Raw genomic sequence first — 19,592 nt, 5'->3', positions numbered from 1 at the left:
GGAAATAAGATAGCCAGTTAGGAGGCTGTTGGAGTAATCCAGGACAGAGAGATGCCTCTGGCCAAGGTGGTGAAGGAACAAGGTGGCTAAAGGCTTTCTCGATGATTATGCATTTAGGAAATGAGAGAAAAAGAGAAGTCAAGGATTACTCTAGGGTAGCTGTGGGCAAACTACGGCCCGGATCCGCCCGTTTGAAATGAATAAAACTAAAAAAAAAAAAAAAGACCATACCCTTTTATGTAATGATGTTTACTTTGAATTTATATTAGTTCACACAAACACTCTGTCCATGCTTTTGTTCTGGCCCTCCCGTCCAGTTTAAGAACCCATTGTGGCCCTCTAGTCAAAAAGTTTGCCCACCCCTGCTCTAGGGTTTAGGCGGTCGAACGACCCTTTCACAGGGGTCGCCTAAGACCATCCTGCATATTAGATATTTACATTACGATTCATAACAGTAGCAACATTACAGTTATGAAGTAGCAACAAAAATAATTTTATGGTTGGGTCACAACATGAGGAACTGTATTTAAAGGGCCAGAAGTTTGAGAACCACTGGTTTAGGCTGTTGAGAAAGTTAGGTCTATTTATTGCCCACCCTAAATATTTTCATTGTTTTTCTCTTACCTCAGTATCAAGCTGTGAACTTGAATTTTTTATTGCTATTATTGCATCTACCTCTAATTGCCCTAATCTCTTCTAGACTTTAGTTTAAATCTTCAAATGCAGAAGTCTTTAAAATTGTATGTAAAATAAGGTTGTTGATTTAACATAAAATGGGCCCTGAGACTTTGTGTTCTTCTATTCAGGAGTGAAGGGGAGTCAGCCTTAATGCCAGGACTTGTCACAGTTGCCTTCTCTGTTGAGGCCTTAAACTTTCTTCTGGGTTCCCAGTGATTGAATGATCTGAAGATTAAGTTAGCCAAAAGACTGAATCCATCAATGGGAATTTCTTTATATTTACATTTCTACTTTTTTTTTCTTTTTAAACAGGCAAAAGAATGGACTCCATCAGGAAAAGCAAAGAAAGAGAAACCTGCTAAGAAATTTTATTCTGAATCTGAGGAGGAAGAGGACTCTTCCGATAGCAGCAGTGACAGTGGTGGGCTTTATAATTTATTAAAAAAACATTATTCACTGTAGCTTACATGATATGCCTCCAAAAACACAATAAGGCCTAGTACATAAAATTCGACAAGTGAGTTTAAAAAAGGTTTATGCTATTCTGATAATTCCTTTCATTTGCATATCACTGTTTAGTTTTCAAAGTAATTTGCAATCCCTTTTTTTTGTTTATTGTTAATCCTCACCTGAGGATATTTTTTCCATTGATTTTTAGACAGAGTGGAAGGGAGGGGAACATGGAGAAACAGAGAGAGAAACATTGATGTGAGAGAGGCACATTGATTGGTTGTCTCCTGTATTTGCCCAACTGGGATCCAGCGTGCAAGCAAGCCACGTGCCATTGACCAGAATCCAACCTGGGACCCTTCAGTCCTCAGGCCGATGGTCTATCCACTGAGCCAAACCAACTAGAGCCCTTCCTTTTTTTTTTTTTTTTAATTGATTTTTATTTTGAGAGAAAGAGAAACACATCGATCAGTTGCCTCATGCTTGAGCCTCAACTGTGGATCGAACCTGCAACCTGATTATGTGCCCTGACCAAGAATTGAATTCAAGACTCTTTGGTGCATGGGATGACACTCTAACCCAGGGGTCCTCAAACTGCGGCTCGTGGGCCACATGCAAATACAAATATTGTATTTGTTCCCGTTTTGTTTTTTTACTTCAAAATATCGTGGGCCACATGCAAATACAAATATTGTATTTGTTCCCGTTTTGTTTTTTTACTTCAAAATAAGATATGTGCAGTGTGCATAGGAATTTGTTCATAGTTTTTTTTTTAAACTATAGTCCGGCCCTCCAACGGTCTGAGGGACAGTGAACTGGCCCCCTGTTTTAAAAGTTTGAGGGCCCCCTGCTCTAACCACTGAGCACACCAGCCAGGGCTCCAGTCCCTTCTTATTTGACACTAGAAGCCTGCTGCATGAAATTCATGCACGGGTAGGGCCCCTAGGCCTGGCCTGCGATCAGGGTCTATCTGTGGGGAAACTGGCAGGGCGATCAGAGCCCCTGCCTGCACCCACCTTGGCTTGGCGCCACTTACTCACCGCCCCCTCCCCACACCGCCTTGTAGGCTGGGGGCAGCTCCTACATTGAGCATCTGCCCCCTGGTGGTCAGTGCACATCATAGTGACTGATCATTCCGCCATTTGGTTGTCGTTCTGCCATTTGGTCGATTTGCATTTTAGGGTTTTATATAGATAGATGGCCTCTTAGACACATAGCTAATTAATGATAGAGTTGAAAAAGGAACTCATGCTTTTCTGAATTCTAACCTACACTACCTGTTATATTCATTGGTGCATTGAAAATCCTGATTTTGCATTTGATAAGTCTTTGGTGGCGCCTTTAACAGTAACTTTCTTTTATAAAAATGTAAAGTTTATTTAAATACTGAGCAATCTGTTCTTCATTCATTTTATACTCTTATTTCTACATGAACCTATATAGAGATAAAGCTAAAATTAATAAATCCCTTGTGTATTATAAAGAAACAAAGAGTTAAAAGATTGAGAACAACCATATACAATGAAAAGAATGCTAAATCAGAATCCTGGGTTTTAGCTTTGCAAATTGAACAAGGCACTTACCTTTCTCTGTATCTAATCAATGAAGAGATAGAGTTAGATGCCTTTTTTAAAAATCATTTTTTATTTCTCAATTGTAGTTGACATACAATATTATATTAGTTTCAGGTGTCTTTCTCACATCTGTGTTTCCCTCCCCCTCTCCCTCTCTCCCTCCCCACTCCCTTCTCCCCTCTTCCCTTTCTCTCTGAAATCAATGGTGAAAATATCCTTGGGTGAGGATTAACCAAAAAAATAATAAAAATAAAATACACATAAATATACTATATGCAGCACTTCTACAAAGCGTCCTATATACCATAATTTATACATTAAAAAATTAAAAGGAAAATTCTTCATCTCTTTGACCTATGGAAAACTCCTATACTAACTAAAGTAAGTAATAACTTTAAATTAGTAATTTTGCTTGTTGCATTTGAATTTAGAAATGTTTTGAGATGATTTGAATGACTCATTTCCCTCTCAAAATTTGTTCTTAAGAAATTCAACTATTTGTTACCCTTTTCTCCTCTAAATAAAATTTACTATTATCAATAGAAGAATTTAAAATTATTATTTTTCTCTGTATTCTTAAATTTTTTTTTTTTTTTTTTGCCATAGCTAGATACTTAGAGGTTTGAGAAGTGAGATTCTCTCAGATATAGTTTACTTACTTGGTTCATCTTTGCTTGCTTTCCTGTCATTATCAGAGCCCTCCTGTGTCTGGAGTCCCTTCACACTCACCTTGCTGCAGGGTTCCAGAAGTCCGAATGATGGGTGTGGAAACAGTGTGAACAAGTGGGGCCAGTAAACTAAATTTCAACATCTGGTTTCATTTGTGATGAATATTGACAGTTACTTGTCCTTATGTATAAGTAAATGGCTATAAATCAAAGAGCACCTGTTTTTTTGCTTGTTTGTTTGTTCCAGAGAGTGAATCTGGAAGTGAAAGTGGAGAACAAGGGGAGGAAGGAGACAGTGAAGACAGCAGCGAGGACTCCTCCAGTGAGAGTGAGAGTGGAAGTGAGTCAGACGTAGAAAACAAAAGAAAGGCCAAGAGAAACTCCAAAACCAAAGGAAGAGGGTAAATAATTTTCCTCAAAAAATGTTCTGTGGCATTTTCCTCCAGGATAACATTTCCCTTTAACTCATAAAATGAGAAAATAAGTGTGTGTATTTTTTCCTGAACAGATATTGTATCCTGTAAAATTAATTTAGAATACTAGTTCACATTATTCTACTATTTACAGAGCTTTATTTTCATTTTGAACTTGAACAAATCTTGGGGCTACATTTCAAAAATTGGTATAACCTTGGAAGGCTGAGTTAAGTGATCAGGCAGTAGATATGAAACACTTAATTACCTTTTGTAGCAATTTTGCTGAGGGCTAAAATTAAATCCTTCAAGACTTTGCCATTATGTAACTAAGACAATTGATTTTTCTAAATAATGTTATATTAAAAAGATTATGATCCAAATATTAGAGTCAGGGGCTGTGAAGGAAGACGGTCATAAGATATTTAAGTAATAGTGCTTTTTAAGATCTCCCATTATCAACAACATTATCGTGTATTAAAGTGTCATTAAAATTTTGAGTAATTGGGGCTGATACCTTGGATTGTAAGAGTCTGTTTTCCTCCCTGCTGTCAGCGTGTGGCCTCTGCAGACACGATGGCCCTTCCTCGGGGCCTGTTGCCCGCTCCCTTGATGAGCTTGCAGCCCAGCTCAGTCGTGGCTGACAGCACTGATTGGGGCGCAGTACGCTCTCTGCTCCTTTTATTACAGACAGTAATTAAAGCAGCTCGCCCTGCCACTTCCATAACAAACACAGCATAATACCCTAATTATGACTTTATTAATTTAAGTCAGGATTTAATGATTTTAAAAGTGATTTATATTGTTTTTCCTGTTCAGAACAAATGAAATCTGTAGGTTAAATTAATACAGGCTTTTCATCATTGCAAAGTTAAAAAGCTAGTTACCAGTAAATTCTTTTCATTAGATTAACATCTGAAACTCTAAGCAGTAAGGTAAACAATAATTACCCATCAAAATTGAGTGATGCATAACAAAATAACACTTATACCTTTAAATCTTATCTCAAAAGCTGGAAGTTAAATATATTCAGAATTACTCACTTGTTGCAACAAAGGAGTTACTTGGTTTGTAATAGACTTTTCTTTGAGAGAAATTCTGTACTTCTAGTTTAATATCAGAATAGCTATGATTACATAGTTTATAAAAAGTGTCTTATTTCTAGGAAAGGAAAGTTTGGTTCAGTGCACTCAATATTTTTTCAGATAGCAAAAGCCAGTATGCTAGAAATTTATAACCATGTATTAGATTAGTTTCATTATTTTTTTCTTTCAGAAATGGACTTTCCTCTTTATTCATGTTTGAGTTTAAAAGAATTGTTTATTGCATCAAAGGGAATCTCAGATGCATTCTAACCTTGTATTTTTAAGTACATGTTTTAACTATTGGGGATAATAAATTGCTATTCTTTGCTAGGGGAAAAAAACATATTTTTTAGTCATCAAATATAATTACATGTGCTCTGAGATGTTACCATGACTCTATTTTTAATAAATAGCAATCATATTTCCTCCACAAAAAATCAATTCTAGGAACTATCGATTCTTCCCTTGCCTTACCACTCTCCCTTCCCATGTGTTTTTCTGCCTGTCTCTCAGAATTTTTTTAAACTTTGCTAGTGTATAACTATATGGTAGTTTTTTAAAGCTAGGGAGCTTTAAGTATCTTCAAAAAACCCCTTTGCTAATCATAATTATTTTTTACTAAATTTGAGTTTTATACTCCAAAGTGTGTTCAGTTGAAGGGAGCTATTATGGTGTAGTAGGGTAAATATGATCTTTAGAGTAAGACAGACATGAGTTCAAATTACAATTCTACCCCCTCCTGGCTATGTATTCTTTGAGCAACTTACTTAACTTTACTGAATATTATCTATAATAATAAAAGCGTAATATGTTAATTAGACTGGACAGCCGAACGACCTTCTGGACGAAGCCTGGGCTGTGAGGGCCGAGCCCCTTGCACAAATTTCATGCATCAGGCCTCTAATATGTATATATATATATATATATATATATGGCTAAGTGACCGACTGACCAACCAGCCGGTACATATGACGCACACTGGCAATTTAAAAATGTTGACTGACTCATGCACAATACATATAAAGCTCTCGCTGGCGCCAATCGCATGCATGTGTTTCGATCTGTCATTGTTGATCATGAATTTGGTGGTTATTGTTGACATTCAACATGAACCACATTGCGATTTATTCATCAACTGTCCGACCGACCACCCGGTACATATGATGCCCACTGGCAATTTAAAAATAAACGGTGACTTGCACATGTGCGATACATATAAAGCTCTCGCTGGCACCAATTGCACGCATGTTTTAATTTTATAACTACTAGAGGCCTGGTGCATGAAAATTCGTGCACTGGAGGGGGTCCCTTAGCCCAGCTCTGCGAACAGGGCCAAGGCTCAGGACCAGCCCACACCGTGGCCTTTCCCTCACCACCTCCTCTCCCGCACTGCCTCTGCGAAAGGAGCCATAGGGCTGGACCAGCCCGTACCACCACCTCTCCTATGCGGGCAGGCCCTCGCAGCAGCTGTGGCTTTGTCTAGAAGGACATACGGAAGACGTCTGGTCTAATTAGCATATTACCCTTTTATTAGTATAGATATTATATATACTATTTTGACATGTAATTTTTGCAGTAATGTAATTACTGCATGAATCTTTCTGCTAATTAATTTCCTTTCAATATGCACAAATCTGTGCATCGGGCCACTAGTAGGATAATGATGCTCAGTAAAAATATGGTGGAATGTCTATATTAGATGATTGGTATGAAGTTCCTAATATGCCTGGCACAAGATAACATTCTTTTTTTTTTTTCCAAATCATAAGAGATAGTTTATTTAGAAAGTGACAGAGGTAGTAGAAGTGAGCCAACTGGGCTGCATAGGCTCAGGAAACAAGTTACAGAGGCAGAAGGGCCCTTGGAGCTCTGGATGGAGAAAGGCACAGCTAACAAGCCTTGGGGGGATTAGAAGCGGGGAGGGGAAAGTTCCTGTAGGCTCCTGAGAGGGAGTGCACCTGCTAGGCTCTTTGCCTTGAGGGTTTTAAAGACTGGGAATTTAGGGGAGATCTTGGGGGAGGATCTCAATAGGATATTCATCAGCTTTATGCTGATGTGCCAAAATGAGATTTATTCCCAGTGACTTCATCTGTTCTTGGGTATGATGGGCACAAATGGCACTAATTGGATTTCTGTTATCTTCCCTTTGGTTGGGAAGAGAAGTGTAAACCATTAGCACTAAGTGTCCTTGATTTACCAGATGGCTGTAAGCTGTTTGTTCATTTAACTGTCTCAGTTTCCCTATTCTGCTTGTCCTGGCTTATTGGCCTGTCTCATTTCTTTCTCAGAGAGGTCTGTCCCTGAAATCTGTTAAGGTTGCTTAGGGAGGTCAGTTGGTCTTCAGTAACTGCTTCCTGCTGACAAGGGCTGTAGTCCCTGCACATATAGGGTATGGAAATCTTTTCCTGCCTGATCTAAGTGAGACAAGGGAATGGGATCCCAGACTGGAACAGTGTGTTAGCTGATTCTTACAAAGTAGTAATGGTCCAGAATCCCCGAAGCATCATCATCTTAATATCTAATTGTTATATCCAGAATCAAAGTTGGTAGATTGCTCCATATTTCATTAACTTAATCATGTAGTCCTGATACTAAGTTAGTTCAGTGAAATTGTTGAGTCTCAGTTCAGAAGAGAGTGATGCAGCTGGGCTCCCAAAGTGAGACCGATGTTGTGTAAACAAGCAGTCGGGTATTTAATAAAGGTATGCCTCTGAAAACAGAAGGAAAAAGACAAAGGTTAATGACCAGAGCAAATTACAAACCACTTTCTAAGTCTGTAAGGCTGTCAGTTGAGATTTTTAGATGTAAGTCTCAAAGTTGTTTTATTTTCTAGAATGAAAGCAAGCAGTGACAATCTGATAGATTCTCTTTATCTGCATATCTTATTTGAATATCTCTGGTGATGTAAATTCTGCATGGTTTACATAACATCAGTTATGATGATTATGAATGAGCTGTTGTGGCTATTTCTCAAGGTTATATCAAGTCCTTTGGCTATAATTTGCAAGTACAAAGCTCAGAAACAAAATTTTTAGTTCTCAATAATTCCAAGTCAAAGGATGGGATAGAAAGGAAACATTAGTTTGGAAGGTTATAGCCAAATATTAAGAAAACAAAAAAATTCATAATTCAGTTCAGTTTATGGGTGACAAAATTTTGAAGACAACTAACTAAATTAGATTCTAATATTCACAACTATGTATTACAGATTCTATTGAAACAGTTTTTCCCCTTAAAATCATCCTCATTTTTACCAAAGAGCCAAATTATGACCAATTTATTTGCTGCATTAAAGCCAGCTTCATTTTGGCCTGATTATTTGCATAAACACAAGAAGAATAGTAATTTATCATATAGGCTCTCCTAAATCTTCTTTGCTGGAATCTTTTAAGGAATCTCCAGATTGAGCTTTAATTAACCCTCAGGGTGAAGAACCCAAGCTACACAGTTGCCATCAGGCTTTGCCTGCAATACCTATAGGTTTGGGCAAATTCCTCAAGTTCTTGAGATTCTTTCTTTGCCATCTCCCAGGAAAGCAACCTTTGTTGAGATGCCCCCCCCCCCCACATGTTCTTATGGCAAACTATACTTTATTACTTGCCTTATTTTCTTGTCAATGGCACCTTACTTCTCTGTGTCTTCAGGGACAGTAGACTGTGTAAGGCAGGTACGTGGAGATCATCTGTATCTTACTAACCATTGTTATCCTCAGCACCTAACAGTGCAAACATTTATTATTGATAAAACATCTTTCAGAAATAAAAAATACTTTTTATATAATAAAAGAATATTTGAAATCAAAAGCAAATATTGTACTTAATAGTTTTTCCCCCATTTATTTGTGGGCAATCAAATATGTGTTAAATGAGAAACAAAGTGAATGAATGAATGGCATCAGCACTTAGATTTGATCATTTGGTATTTTAAAAAGTTATATTTAATTATCCTACTTTTTTAAAAGTAAGACTTAAGTGCATTAGAAGAATTCTCTTTTGAACTGGGCAACATTTTCTCATATGATACGTTTTAGGGTCACATTTAGGAACATAGGTAAATAATTTTCTTGGACAGAAAATTTATAAAATGCAAGTCTATATTAGCAAAAGTCCATGTATAAATAACTTAAACTTATTAACAAACACTTAATAATTTGAGACAGCTTTTTAAAAATCAGCCTAAGTATCTTTAAAGTCATTACTGTTAGCACTTAATATATATTCCTGGTAAATCAAACATTCAATTATTAGTTTTTTCAATTTAGGATATAATTTTAGGTTATTTTATGATCTTTTGCATTTGAGATTGTGTGATGTGCTATAATTAGTTTTGAATGGGATCTAATTTATTTGATTGTAGATACTATAACCTATATTATTAGTTCACTATATTCTGGGATTTTAAAACCATATTATCGTCTATTAATCTATCTATTTAAATATATTTTTATTGATTTCAGAGAGTAAGGAAGTGAGATAGAAACATCAGTGATGAGAGGAGAATCATTGCTCAGCTGCCTCTTACTCACCCCCTACTGGGGGATCAAGCCTACAACCTGGGCATGTGCCCTGACTGGGGAATCGAACCATGACCTCCTGGTTCATAGGTCGACACTCAATCACTGAGCCACACCAGCCAGTCCATCATCTTTTTAAATACTAAAAAGAAGTGGTTCTCAGTGAAATACTCTTCTCTAGTGAATGTTAGGATTTATAGGCAAACTGGACAAATGGCAACATTTGTCATTTGATTTTTTCAAACTACTTAAACTTGTTTATATAAAGGATTTAAAGTTGATATTTCAAAATTTATTCTTCTACATAGTGATTCTGAAGGTGGGGAGACGGAAAATGAAAAATCTGAAACTTCAGATTCTTCCAGTGGAGAATCTAGTTCAATAGAAGACAGTTCTTCAGAATCTGAATCAAAATCAGAAAGTGAATCTAAATCCAGAAAAGTCACCAAGGTAAGAGGTTACACATTTGTTGTAATTGAAAGTAAATGTTTTCATAGCCTTTTCCCAATTAAGAATAAATATTTCTGAAAATAGTGTTATAGAAAATCCAAGAATCTAAGAAAGGAATTGAATATTGTCACTGACAACTAAAACACTATCTTCATTCATCTGCACCTCTGATTTTATATTATTTTTTTCTAGGTAATTGCTTCCCTCATAACTCAACCCTGCAGAGAAGTTAGAAATTTTTTTTTACCTCATCATTTGCCATGAAATTAAAGAGCTCAGTAGTTATGAGTATGGCCTTTGTTGTTCTTGGCTAGGATGTGACAAGGGAGTCTTTGCTAAAGGGGAAGTAAAAGGAAGTGCAGAAATAGTATTGAGCAAAGGAATATAAATGTAAATGTGGCCTATGAAATTGAGACTAATAACCTTTTTTAAAATATCAGGTGTTTTGGATAATATTTTCAAAGCTTTAATCAGAGGATATACATTCCTTAACTAATAAAAATTCAGTAGCCATATATTTAAAAGCAAAGGTAAGAACCATTTATGTAATAGAATGTTACACTTTTTGATATATTTTTAACCTTGTCTGCTTAGCAGCAAAAAAAAAGTATAAATTGCAAAAATGCTGTTATTAATACAAAATTCAAACCTAATAAATATCTTTCTGATCTTTAGTTATTACTCCCTTCCTATAAATGGATCATGTTGATTGTAGGCTTCAAATGCATTTTTGTTTTGTTTTTAAACTTATTAATTTTATGTGTGTGTGTGTTTAAATTGATTTTAGAGAGAGGGATAAAAAGATAGAAACACCGATGAGAGAGAAACATCATTAATTGTCTGCCTTCTGCATGCCCCCTACTGGGGATGGAGCCTGCAATCCAGGCATGTGCCCTGACCGGGAATGGAACCTTGACCTCCTGGTTCATGGTCCGATGCTCAACCACTGAGCCACACCAACTGGGCTCAATGAGGTTTTTAAAAAATAAACTGCATTCTATATGTTGAAAATATGGTCAAGTCTTATCTTTTAAATTGAATTCAATTTTTTTTTTTTGCTGAAGAATTCAATAAGACAACATTTATTATTGATAAAACATCTTTCAGAAATAAAAAATACTTTTTATGTAATAAAAGAATATTTGAAATCAAAAGTAAATATTGTACATAATAGTTTCCCCCCCATTTATTTGTTCTCTACTTATCAGTTTCTCATCGGAGTAGCCAAGGATGAAAATAAATCCATTGAAGTATATAATTGCCCTCCTCTATTCAGAGATTTATTGTTAAAGAATAAGCATGTTTAAAATTAATATTAGTCTTACCATCTTTTAAATATCCTTGCATATAGTAAAACCTATTTTAAATTTGAATTTATATTCAAAACTTGTCTCTATATTATATACTAAAGGCCCGGTGCACAGATTTGTGCAGAGGTGGTCCCTCCGCCTGGCCTGTGGGTATTGGGTTGAAACTGGCTCTCCGACATCCCCCAAAGGGTCCCGGATTGCAAGAGGGTGGTTCTCAGGTGATGCATCCCGGAATCAGGCTCCCTCCTCTCTGGTTTCGGGTGAGTCACCTGTTTACCTCAGCTGCCAAGTCACCACAGCAGCTCCTGCATTGAGCATCTGCCCCCTGGTGGTCAGTGCGCATCATAGCTACCGGTTGGAGTGTCTGCCCCCTGGTGGCCATTGCACATCATAGATACTGGTCAGATGGTTGGACGGTTGCTTAGGCTTTTATATATAGAGATATATCTAAGATTTTTTTTCAAAAATTTACATAAAATCTTACAGGTTTATTAACCTGACCTTGTATAAAACTTATTACATAGTGAGTTTGATATCCTCTCATTTTCTACTTATATTAAGTTACAAAAAGCTTAAGGTGTTATTTAAAATGAAATAAAGGGGCTTTAGAAATTAACAGTAAGTATAACCCAGACTAAGAAGTCAGTGTTTTTAAAAATGACCGAACAAGAAATCAGTGAATGTCGAGCAGGTGGAATTAAAATGAGTTATTCTTTTCTTTTTAATTTAAATTCTTTATTGTTTAATGTATTACAAGTTATCTTATGAAGTTTTGTAAAAGTTGAAAAATTAGTGCCTGTATAGTATTGGAAGCAGGGATTTAGGACCCCATTAAAAAGCCACAGAGGTACCACCGATCAGTTCAATTTGGTTCTTGTTTGTTAAAGACTATCAATGATCAGATTGAATTTCTTTATAATTGAAAATATTTTACTGTAGAATAACATTATAAAATTTCAAAGTATTTCAATGATTCAAGACTCTTGAGAAATTCAGGCTTTATTCATGTTGTTAATAGTTTTATGTCTATGTGTTTTGCTTATGTAGCTTACTTTCTCTACAATAGAATGCCTTTTCCTGTCTGTAATAGACAGACACGATGGGTTGTTTTAATTTATTAGTTGGAATATTTTCTACCTTGGAACCCCATATTTTTTTCTTTCTACTTTTTTCTGAGTGATTTGGAGTCTACCATGAAATTACAAGTATACCAATTTTCTAATCATTGGCAACTCTGTAATTATAGAAGAGTCCTTCTTGCACCAAGTGTTGTGGCTTCTGCTATAAATTATGAGTAATAAAGGCAGATGGTGGGTGCTTTACATTAATTTAGTATGACAGTATTTTAGTTCTGAAAATTCATAAGATTTAAATCTGCAGCCAAACTAGATCCTATACTTTTACTCTTTTTCTTTCATTTCTTTTATTTGGACAGTGTGTTTTGGGAATACTGAGCACGAAAATGAGAACTTGAGGTACCTTGAATATGGGTTAGGCATAGTGTTGTACTTGTTGGGCAATAATATCTTTATCCTTCGGTTTCCTCATCTATAAAGTAGAAATGCTGATACTTACTTTACTTCTTTCAGGTGCTGTTATAAAAAATCTAATGTGGAAAATCATTGTAAAGCACTATATAAATATAAAACATCAGTGTTAACTTTTTTTAAAAATCCTCCCTGAGGATTTTTTCCATTGCTTTTAGATAGAGACAGGGGAGAGAAGGAGGAGGAAGAGAGAGAGAGAGAGAGAGAGAGAGAGAGAAAGAGATACATATTTAGAGAGATTGATATGAGAGAGACACATCGATTGGTTGATTCCCACATGTACCCCGACTGGGGCCAGGTAATGAACCTTGTAACCCTGTTCCCTTGACCAGTAGTCGAACCTGCAACCCTTCAATGTGTGGGTTGATGCTCTAACCAATGGGAAACACTAGCCAGGGCAGTATTAACATATTTTTACTTGTACATTAATTCCATGAGAGAGCAACAATATTAGCATTATAGAACACCAATGCTAAAAGGAACCAACATTGTTTAATAACTCTTATGTCTTCTGTATGTTTTTTTCATCTTTTTATACCATTCAAGTTATAAGTCAACATTCAGGGATGACCCCTTAAAGCTTGCAGCTTGTGATCTCATCCACTTCCTGCAGAATACCGAGCTGCCATATGCTGTGTCTCCTACCACTCTCTGCTCTCTAACACACAATCTGTTTACCCTTATTTTTCTTTGAGTACTGATAGCTCTGAGTAAGTGACCCTATCCACTGAACCAAGAATAAGTCCTACTTCCTTTTGGCCTTTTTTTGTTGAGAATCATCAGCTTCCTTTGCACCTTTAGTCTTTTTCTTCCATAATGCTTCCTCTGCTAACCAAAGCACTCAAGTTTTTACTAGCATTTAAAGAGAGAGAGGGAGGAGGGAGTTGAAGAGAGTCAGAGACAGTGAGAGTGTGTGACAATGAGAGTTTAGAAAAAGAATCTAGCCAAAGCCGGTTTGGCTCAGTGGATGGAGCGTCGGCCTGCGGACTGAGGGGTCCCGGGTTCGATTCCGGTCAAGGGCATGTATCTGGGTTGCGGGCACATCCCCCGTGGGAGATGTGCAGAAGGCAGCTGGTCGATGTTTCTCTCCCATCGATGTTTCTGACTATCTATCTCTCTCCCTTCCTCTCTGTAAAAAATCAATAAAACATATTAAAAAAAAAAAAGAAAGAAAAAGAATCTAGATATTCTCTATGTACTGCCTCTTAATTATTTCTTAGTCCCTTTGGAATTGGTTTTCACTTTTATCACTTCTTACAGATACTGCTCTGAAAAGTCAACCATGATCTTCCCCCAACCCAGTGGCCTTCTCTCAGTAATTATCCTTCTCGGAACTTTCATGACTCTTCCTCTACTACTTGAAACTCTGCATCCTTTTTCTTTTGACTTCTTTGACCTTTCAGTCTTTTGATTGCTTCACTTTTACCATCTTGTGACACCCAAGTGTGAACATTGCCCCAAAGTTAGTGCTTAGTATATATTATTTTTCAAAAATAGTATGATACATCATCTGTATATATGATAGCATTGTACACTTGAGACATGTATAATCTTTTTAACCAGTGTCACTCCAATAAAATTAATTTAAAAATACATTACATTAATAAATAAAAGTTAATGTGAAATATTTTGTTTTGTCTTTTTTTCTCTACAATTTTTCCTATTGTGAGACCTATTCACTCCTATAGTTTTAACTAAAACTTACCTGAAGTCTTCCATAATATTTCTAAGTCCCTTCAACAGCTATAACATTTCCCCCCAAATTCAAGCCAATTTCTTAGATCTGTCAGGAGCCACTGGTTTCCCAAACGTATCGATACAGCCAGAAGGACACATGCTCTGCCATTTGGTACCAGACTTTTTCCTCCCAGATCTGTACCCCAGAATTGTCTTTGATTCCCCCCTCATCCTACATGTCCATACAGTTGCCAAGTCTTAGAGGCTCTGTTTGTTGTTTCTCATACCTGTTTCTTCTTTTTCTACCACCACCATTCTAGATCAGTTCTTTATTACCTCACTCATAGACCATTGCCATTGGTCATTTGCAGAGCTTCCCCAATCCCAGTCCTTCTGTGCAGCTGCCAGATTAATGCTCACATTACCTATAATGATGCTCCATTATCATTCAAGTTCAGTAAATCCTCAGACTAACATGTCCAAACCTTCTTTCTAGACTTAAACCCCTTTGTATTTCCTGTGTTCGGATCCCAATATACTATTTTTTGTTCTCTTAACATGCTGTATACTTTTCCATTTCTATGTCTTTGTTCTTCCTCTTACACTTCTCTTATTATAGGAAATACAAGGTGAGGAGAAAGTGGCCCCTTATAAAAGGGTGGTCCCTCCACTTGTAGTTGAGAAAGACTGCATGGAATAAAAACCATTATTGATGAGAGGGTATTACTCATGTGAATGGTGTAGGGACAGTCAAATGGTAAGAATCTCTGTTGAATTATGTTCCTGAAGTGTTTGTCATTTGACACCATGCCCCAGCAGATTCATAGGATGCAAAACCATAGTCGTACATTCTGGTGTTATGTTTGTAAGATCGTATTTTTTATTTTATTTTATTTTTTCAGAAAGAGGAAGGGAGATGGAGAGAGAGAAATATCAATGATCAGCTACCTCCCGCACACCCCCTACTGGGAATCAAGCTCACAACCCAGGCATGTGCTCTGACCTGGAATTGAATTGTGACCTCCTAGTTTATGGGTCAACACTAAACCACTAAGACACATTGGCCAGGCTCTTTGTATTATTGAGAGATGTCCTTAATTGAGATCAGATATTGTCAGTAATGACCAAAGAAAGTTATCTTGTTTTCAGATACAATTATTTTGATGGGCAAGCACATTTTTATTTTTAAGTGTTGTTTGTGAAATATCTATAATAGAGAAATATTTTAATTTGAGTCTAGTCCTTTTTATGAAATAATTCTTTTGCCCCAAATAATTGGGTTTAAAAAAATTTTGGCATTTGGTCTGAGATAGATTATGGATAAGAATGGAAAGAACTGCCCTAACTGGTTTGGCTCAGTGGATAGAGCGTCTGCCTGTGGACTCAAGGGTCCCGGGTTCGATTCTAGTCAAGGGCATGTACCTTGGTTGCGGGCACATACCCAGTAGGGAGTGTGCAGGAGGCAGCTGATCGATGTTTCTGGCTCTCTATCCCTCTCCCTTCCTCTCTGTAAAAAATCAAAATATATATATATAAAAAAAAGAATTTGAACTATTTTCTACCCTATTTGAGATGTAGGAAACAAGTTTTACTTGTGTTTTCACAAGTATTTATCTATGTTGCAATTATATAACTTAAGTGAATATTGTAGAATATTGGTTTTTACTCTTGAAATTCAAAGCTTTGCCTCTTTAAATTTATGTCTTTCCCAGTTTAGTTGATGTTTTAAGTTCTCCAGAATAGAAATATTATTTGACTTCAATTGAAATCTTTAAATAATAGTAAAGGCCAGGGGTCCTCAAACTTTTTAAACAGGGGGCCAGTTCACTGTCCCTCAGACCGTTGGAGGGCCGGACTATAGTTTAAAAAAAACTATGAACAAATTCCTATGCACACTGCACATACCTTATTTTGAAGTAAAAAAACAAAACGGGAACAAATACAATATTTGTATTTGCATGTGGCCCGCGGGCCGTAGTTTGAGGACCCTTGGTAAAGGCCATTAAGCAAGCTTTCTTATTGAAGTAGATATAATTTAATAGGGTAGATTTGTTTAACAGTTTAGATTAATTTTTAACTTAGAAAGAAGTCTTAATTTATTGATAATGTACTTTTTTGTTTTAAAGCACAGTGTAAGTGTGAGCCTCAGATTTTTAAAATCAAAATTGTTAGATGATTTGAAGGCAAGAGCGTCTTTAAATGGTACTTGATTGGTAATTCTAATTGAAAATATTTCATGCGAATATCTTGCTCTGTGACGCTAAAAGTTAGCCTTGAATTTTTGTTGATTACACAGCACGGTGTGGGTTTAACAAACTTTACATACTTAACCTGTTCTGTGGTTTAAAATTCAAACCTCTTTGTGATAGTTTCCTTTTAGGGAGCATATTTGGTGCTTGTCATGTAAGATCTTTTTTTCTCTACTTGCTTTTTAAAAAAAAATCAGCATGAAAATGAGCATGCATAATGCATAAAAAATCTTTACAGATATATTTACAGATATAATACAAACATAATTTTGTTTGTATTATTTGGAGTTTAATAAGAATTTCTAGTATCTTTTATTTATTATTTGAAATGACATATATTAAATAAAAATTAGTTTCTTAACCCTGTAACTTTGTATTTCATTTTGAGAATGTTGATGTGTTGAGGTGTATAATCGAATACCATAGAAACAAAATGGGGACTTGAGGGTGATGAATTGATAACTAGGTATTTTTGTAGTGAGACTTTAAGATCAGTTACTGTTGTCCTTATAAAAGACTAATACAGTCACTCAGCTGTTAAAAACCTAATTCTCTATTTTAAAAAATATATACAAAAACAAATTATCTGTGTTTCTGCCTGATATCTTCTCAAGTACTAACACAATGGAAACAGTGGGTGATCTGTCAATGTGTTTGGTTTGTCAATGATGGTTTTGTATAAATATTGGGAGGGTAAGGAATAAAATTCACACAGTAAAATATGATTTCATCTGCCTTTTCTCTGCAGCTCCATGGCTCATGCTGCGGTGTGAAATTCTCATTTTACACACTTTGCAGGCGGAGCACATGAATTATGCATTGAGCAAGAAAAATCTCCTGCCTCAAGTCCTATATGCATTTACCCAGGTTCTGTCTCTATTACCAAGATGAATTGCAAATGGAGAAATGTTTGATGGAATAGGGCTCTTAACTTCTTTGTTTAGAATTCAGATTTTTATTTTTATAGTAGATCCTTTAAGTATGAAAATGTTTTGAACTTACTATGGATTTTTTAAAATGAAATACAACATAAGAGAGGAATGCCAAGCACATCATGAAGCTTTTTATAGCCTTGATTCAAAATGCAAGGCTTTTTCAATTTAGTAGAAATGACCATTATCTATTGCTAATGTTGTATTTCAGTCATTGGTTATTTGCTATTCTCAGAAAGTCAATGAAATTCTGTCCTTTTGAGAGCCATTTTTTCTTTATGTTTTAGGTTTTAAACCAATTTCACATGCAGCTCTGTCCTATGTTGTATGTGACCTGATGTGTATTTAATAGATATTGTTACAAACTCTTAGCTGTGAAGTAGAAAATAAGGTATAGACTTGCCTGCAGCTTTAACTTTATCTCAATTTGAAAGGTTTCTAATTTTTCAGGTAGGGAGGTTACAGTTCCATAAAGACAGTCATGCACCATTGTAGCTTATAGGAAGCTACACCCATTGTGCTCAGCATAGCATGTTGATAAGTCACATGGTGATAAGCTCTTTTTGTTATATGTTCTTTCTTCACAAGGATGATATTGTAGTTGAGATGACATTTGCTTTCTGAGCCTGTTTTTGTTACTTACAGCTTTTACATTTCAGCTTCAAAACTAACATTTCTTCTTTTTTTCCCCCTAGCCCTAGAAATTGTTATTCATTTGAGGTGTGGAGAGAGGGGTAAATGCTGTTTATAATAACTAATGAAAATTAAAACCCATCTAGTTGATTTGGAGTTTTCGATGGCAGAAATAATTAACTTGAAAAAAAAAATCAATGCTAATGTTTTTATTTAGTGTTTTAATATGTATTATTGTGTGAGTCTTGAAAATATTTTTTTCTGAGTATTGGCAGTAGGGAAAAACAAACAGAACTTAAAATCTTCTTAAAATGTTACCTAACATGAAATTTGGTGTATTGCTCTTGTTCACGTAGGCATGGTGTAGTAGTAGCTTGCTAAATTTTTGTGGTTAGAAAAAATACTTCAAACATATTTGTAATAATTTACATATACAATAAGCTATAAATTCCTTTGATAAATAATAAATTATCTGAAGTAGGGACTATGTCTGTTTTGGGTGTGTTATTTCCATTGCTTAGCACAGAATCTGATACATATTAAAAATTCTATATATATCTATTAACGAATGAATGAACAAACAAAACAATTTAGCAGAAACTTAAGTTTTGGCCTTTAATTTGAGAAGATTTAATGCAAAAAGAAGGTAAACATTATAAAGATAAGTGATGACCTTGATTCAAATACATCTATTTAACACCCTAATCTTTGTTTGTCTTTAATTGTTGATGATGCTACTCCGTACTGCACTTAATTTTTTTTAAAAGATTACACATTTTTTTTCTGAATCTCTAAGCAAACTATGTATACCTCAGGCTTAGAGACACTTTTCTAGTCCATGGTTATCCAAGTTTCAAAAATATAGTAGACTGAATAAGCAAATCTGAGATAGAAGAAGCCCTAATTATGTGCAGGTATGTTGTGAAATACTTACTCTCCCCAAAGGAAAACAGTAAGGAAACTTAGTGAATTATTTTCATCCTAAAGAGCAGGAACCTGAAAATGTCCGGTCAGGCCCATTTATAGATTTTAATGAATACCTTTGGCAGAAGAAGTCTGACACAACCAACCCAGTGTTGAAATATTAAGTACCTGGTACAATCTATGTCACAAACTACATCTCAGCAAGGCTAATCTATCACATGCCATTGACCATCTCATATATTGTTTGTTTTTTTCTTAAATCAACTTGCTTAAAAATTATTTTCAAGAATATTTGTACTCTTTCTAACAAAGAGCCACATTACTTTTTTCTTTTTTTAGAGAGAGAGAGGAAGGAAGAGAGAGAAACTGACCTGTTGTTATACTTACTTATGGATTTGTTGGTTTCTCCTTCTATGTGCTTTTACCGGAGATCAAACCCTCAACCTTGGCATATTGGAGCAACACTCTAACCAACTGAGCAACCTGGCC

At 35.7% G+C, this 19,592-nt stretch overlaps 1 protein-coding gene across 4 annotated transcripts in view; it reads left to right on the top strand.

The window, feature by feature from the left end:
• AP3B1 (adaptor related protein complex 3 subunit beta 1) overlaps window positions 1-19,592 on the top strand; it is a 188,031-nt gene that overhangs the window by 95,243 nt on the left and 73,196 nt on the right. For all 4 annotated transcript variants that reach the window (XR_011471189.1, XM_070412228.1, XM_070412229.1 and 1 more), the window contains exons 18-20: window positions 991-1,099; window positions 3,618-3,771; window positions 9,690-9,831. Coding sequence is in view for 3 of the 4 variants with exons in the window: in XM_070412228.1 (XP_070268329.1) it covers window positions 991-1,099; window positions 3,618-3,771; window positions 9,690-9,831 (405 nt within the window). In the remaining variant the exon portion in view is untranslated. The remainder of the gene's footprint in view (window positions 1-990; window positions 1,100-3,617; window positions 3,772-9,689; window positions 9,832-19,592) is intronic.

This window comes from Myotis yumanensis, unplaced genomic scaffold (assembly GCF_028538775.1).
Source record: "Myotis yumanensis isolate MYYU_CA2020_CCGP unplaced genomic scaffold, mMyoYum1.0.hap1 SCAF_4, whole genome shotgun sequence".
Taxonomy (NCBI): domain Eukaryota; kingdom Metazoa; phylum Chordata; class Mammalia; order Chiroptera; family Vespertilionidae; genus Myotis; species Myotis yumanensis.
This window is presented reverse-complemented; position numbering and strand designations above follow the sequence as displayed.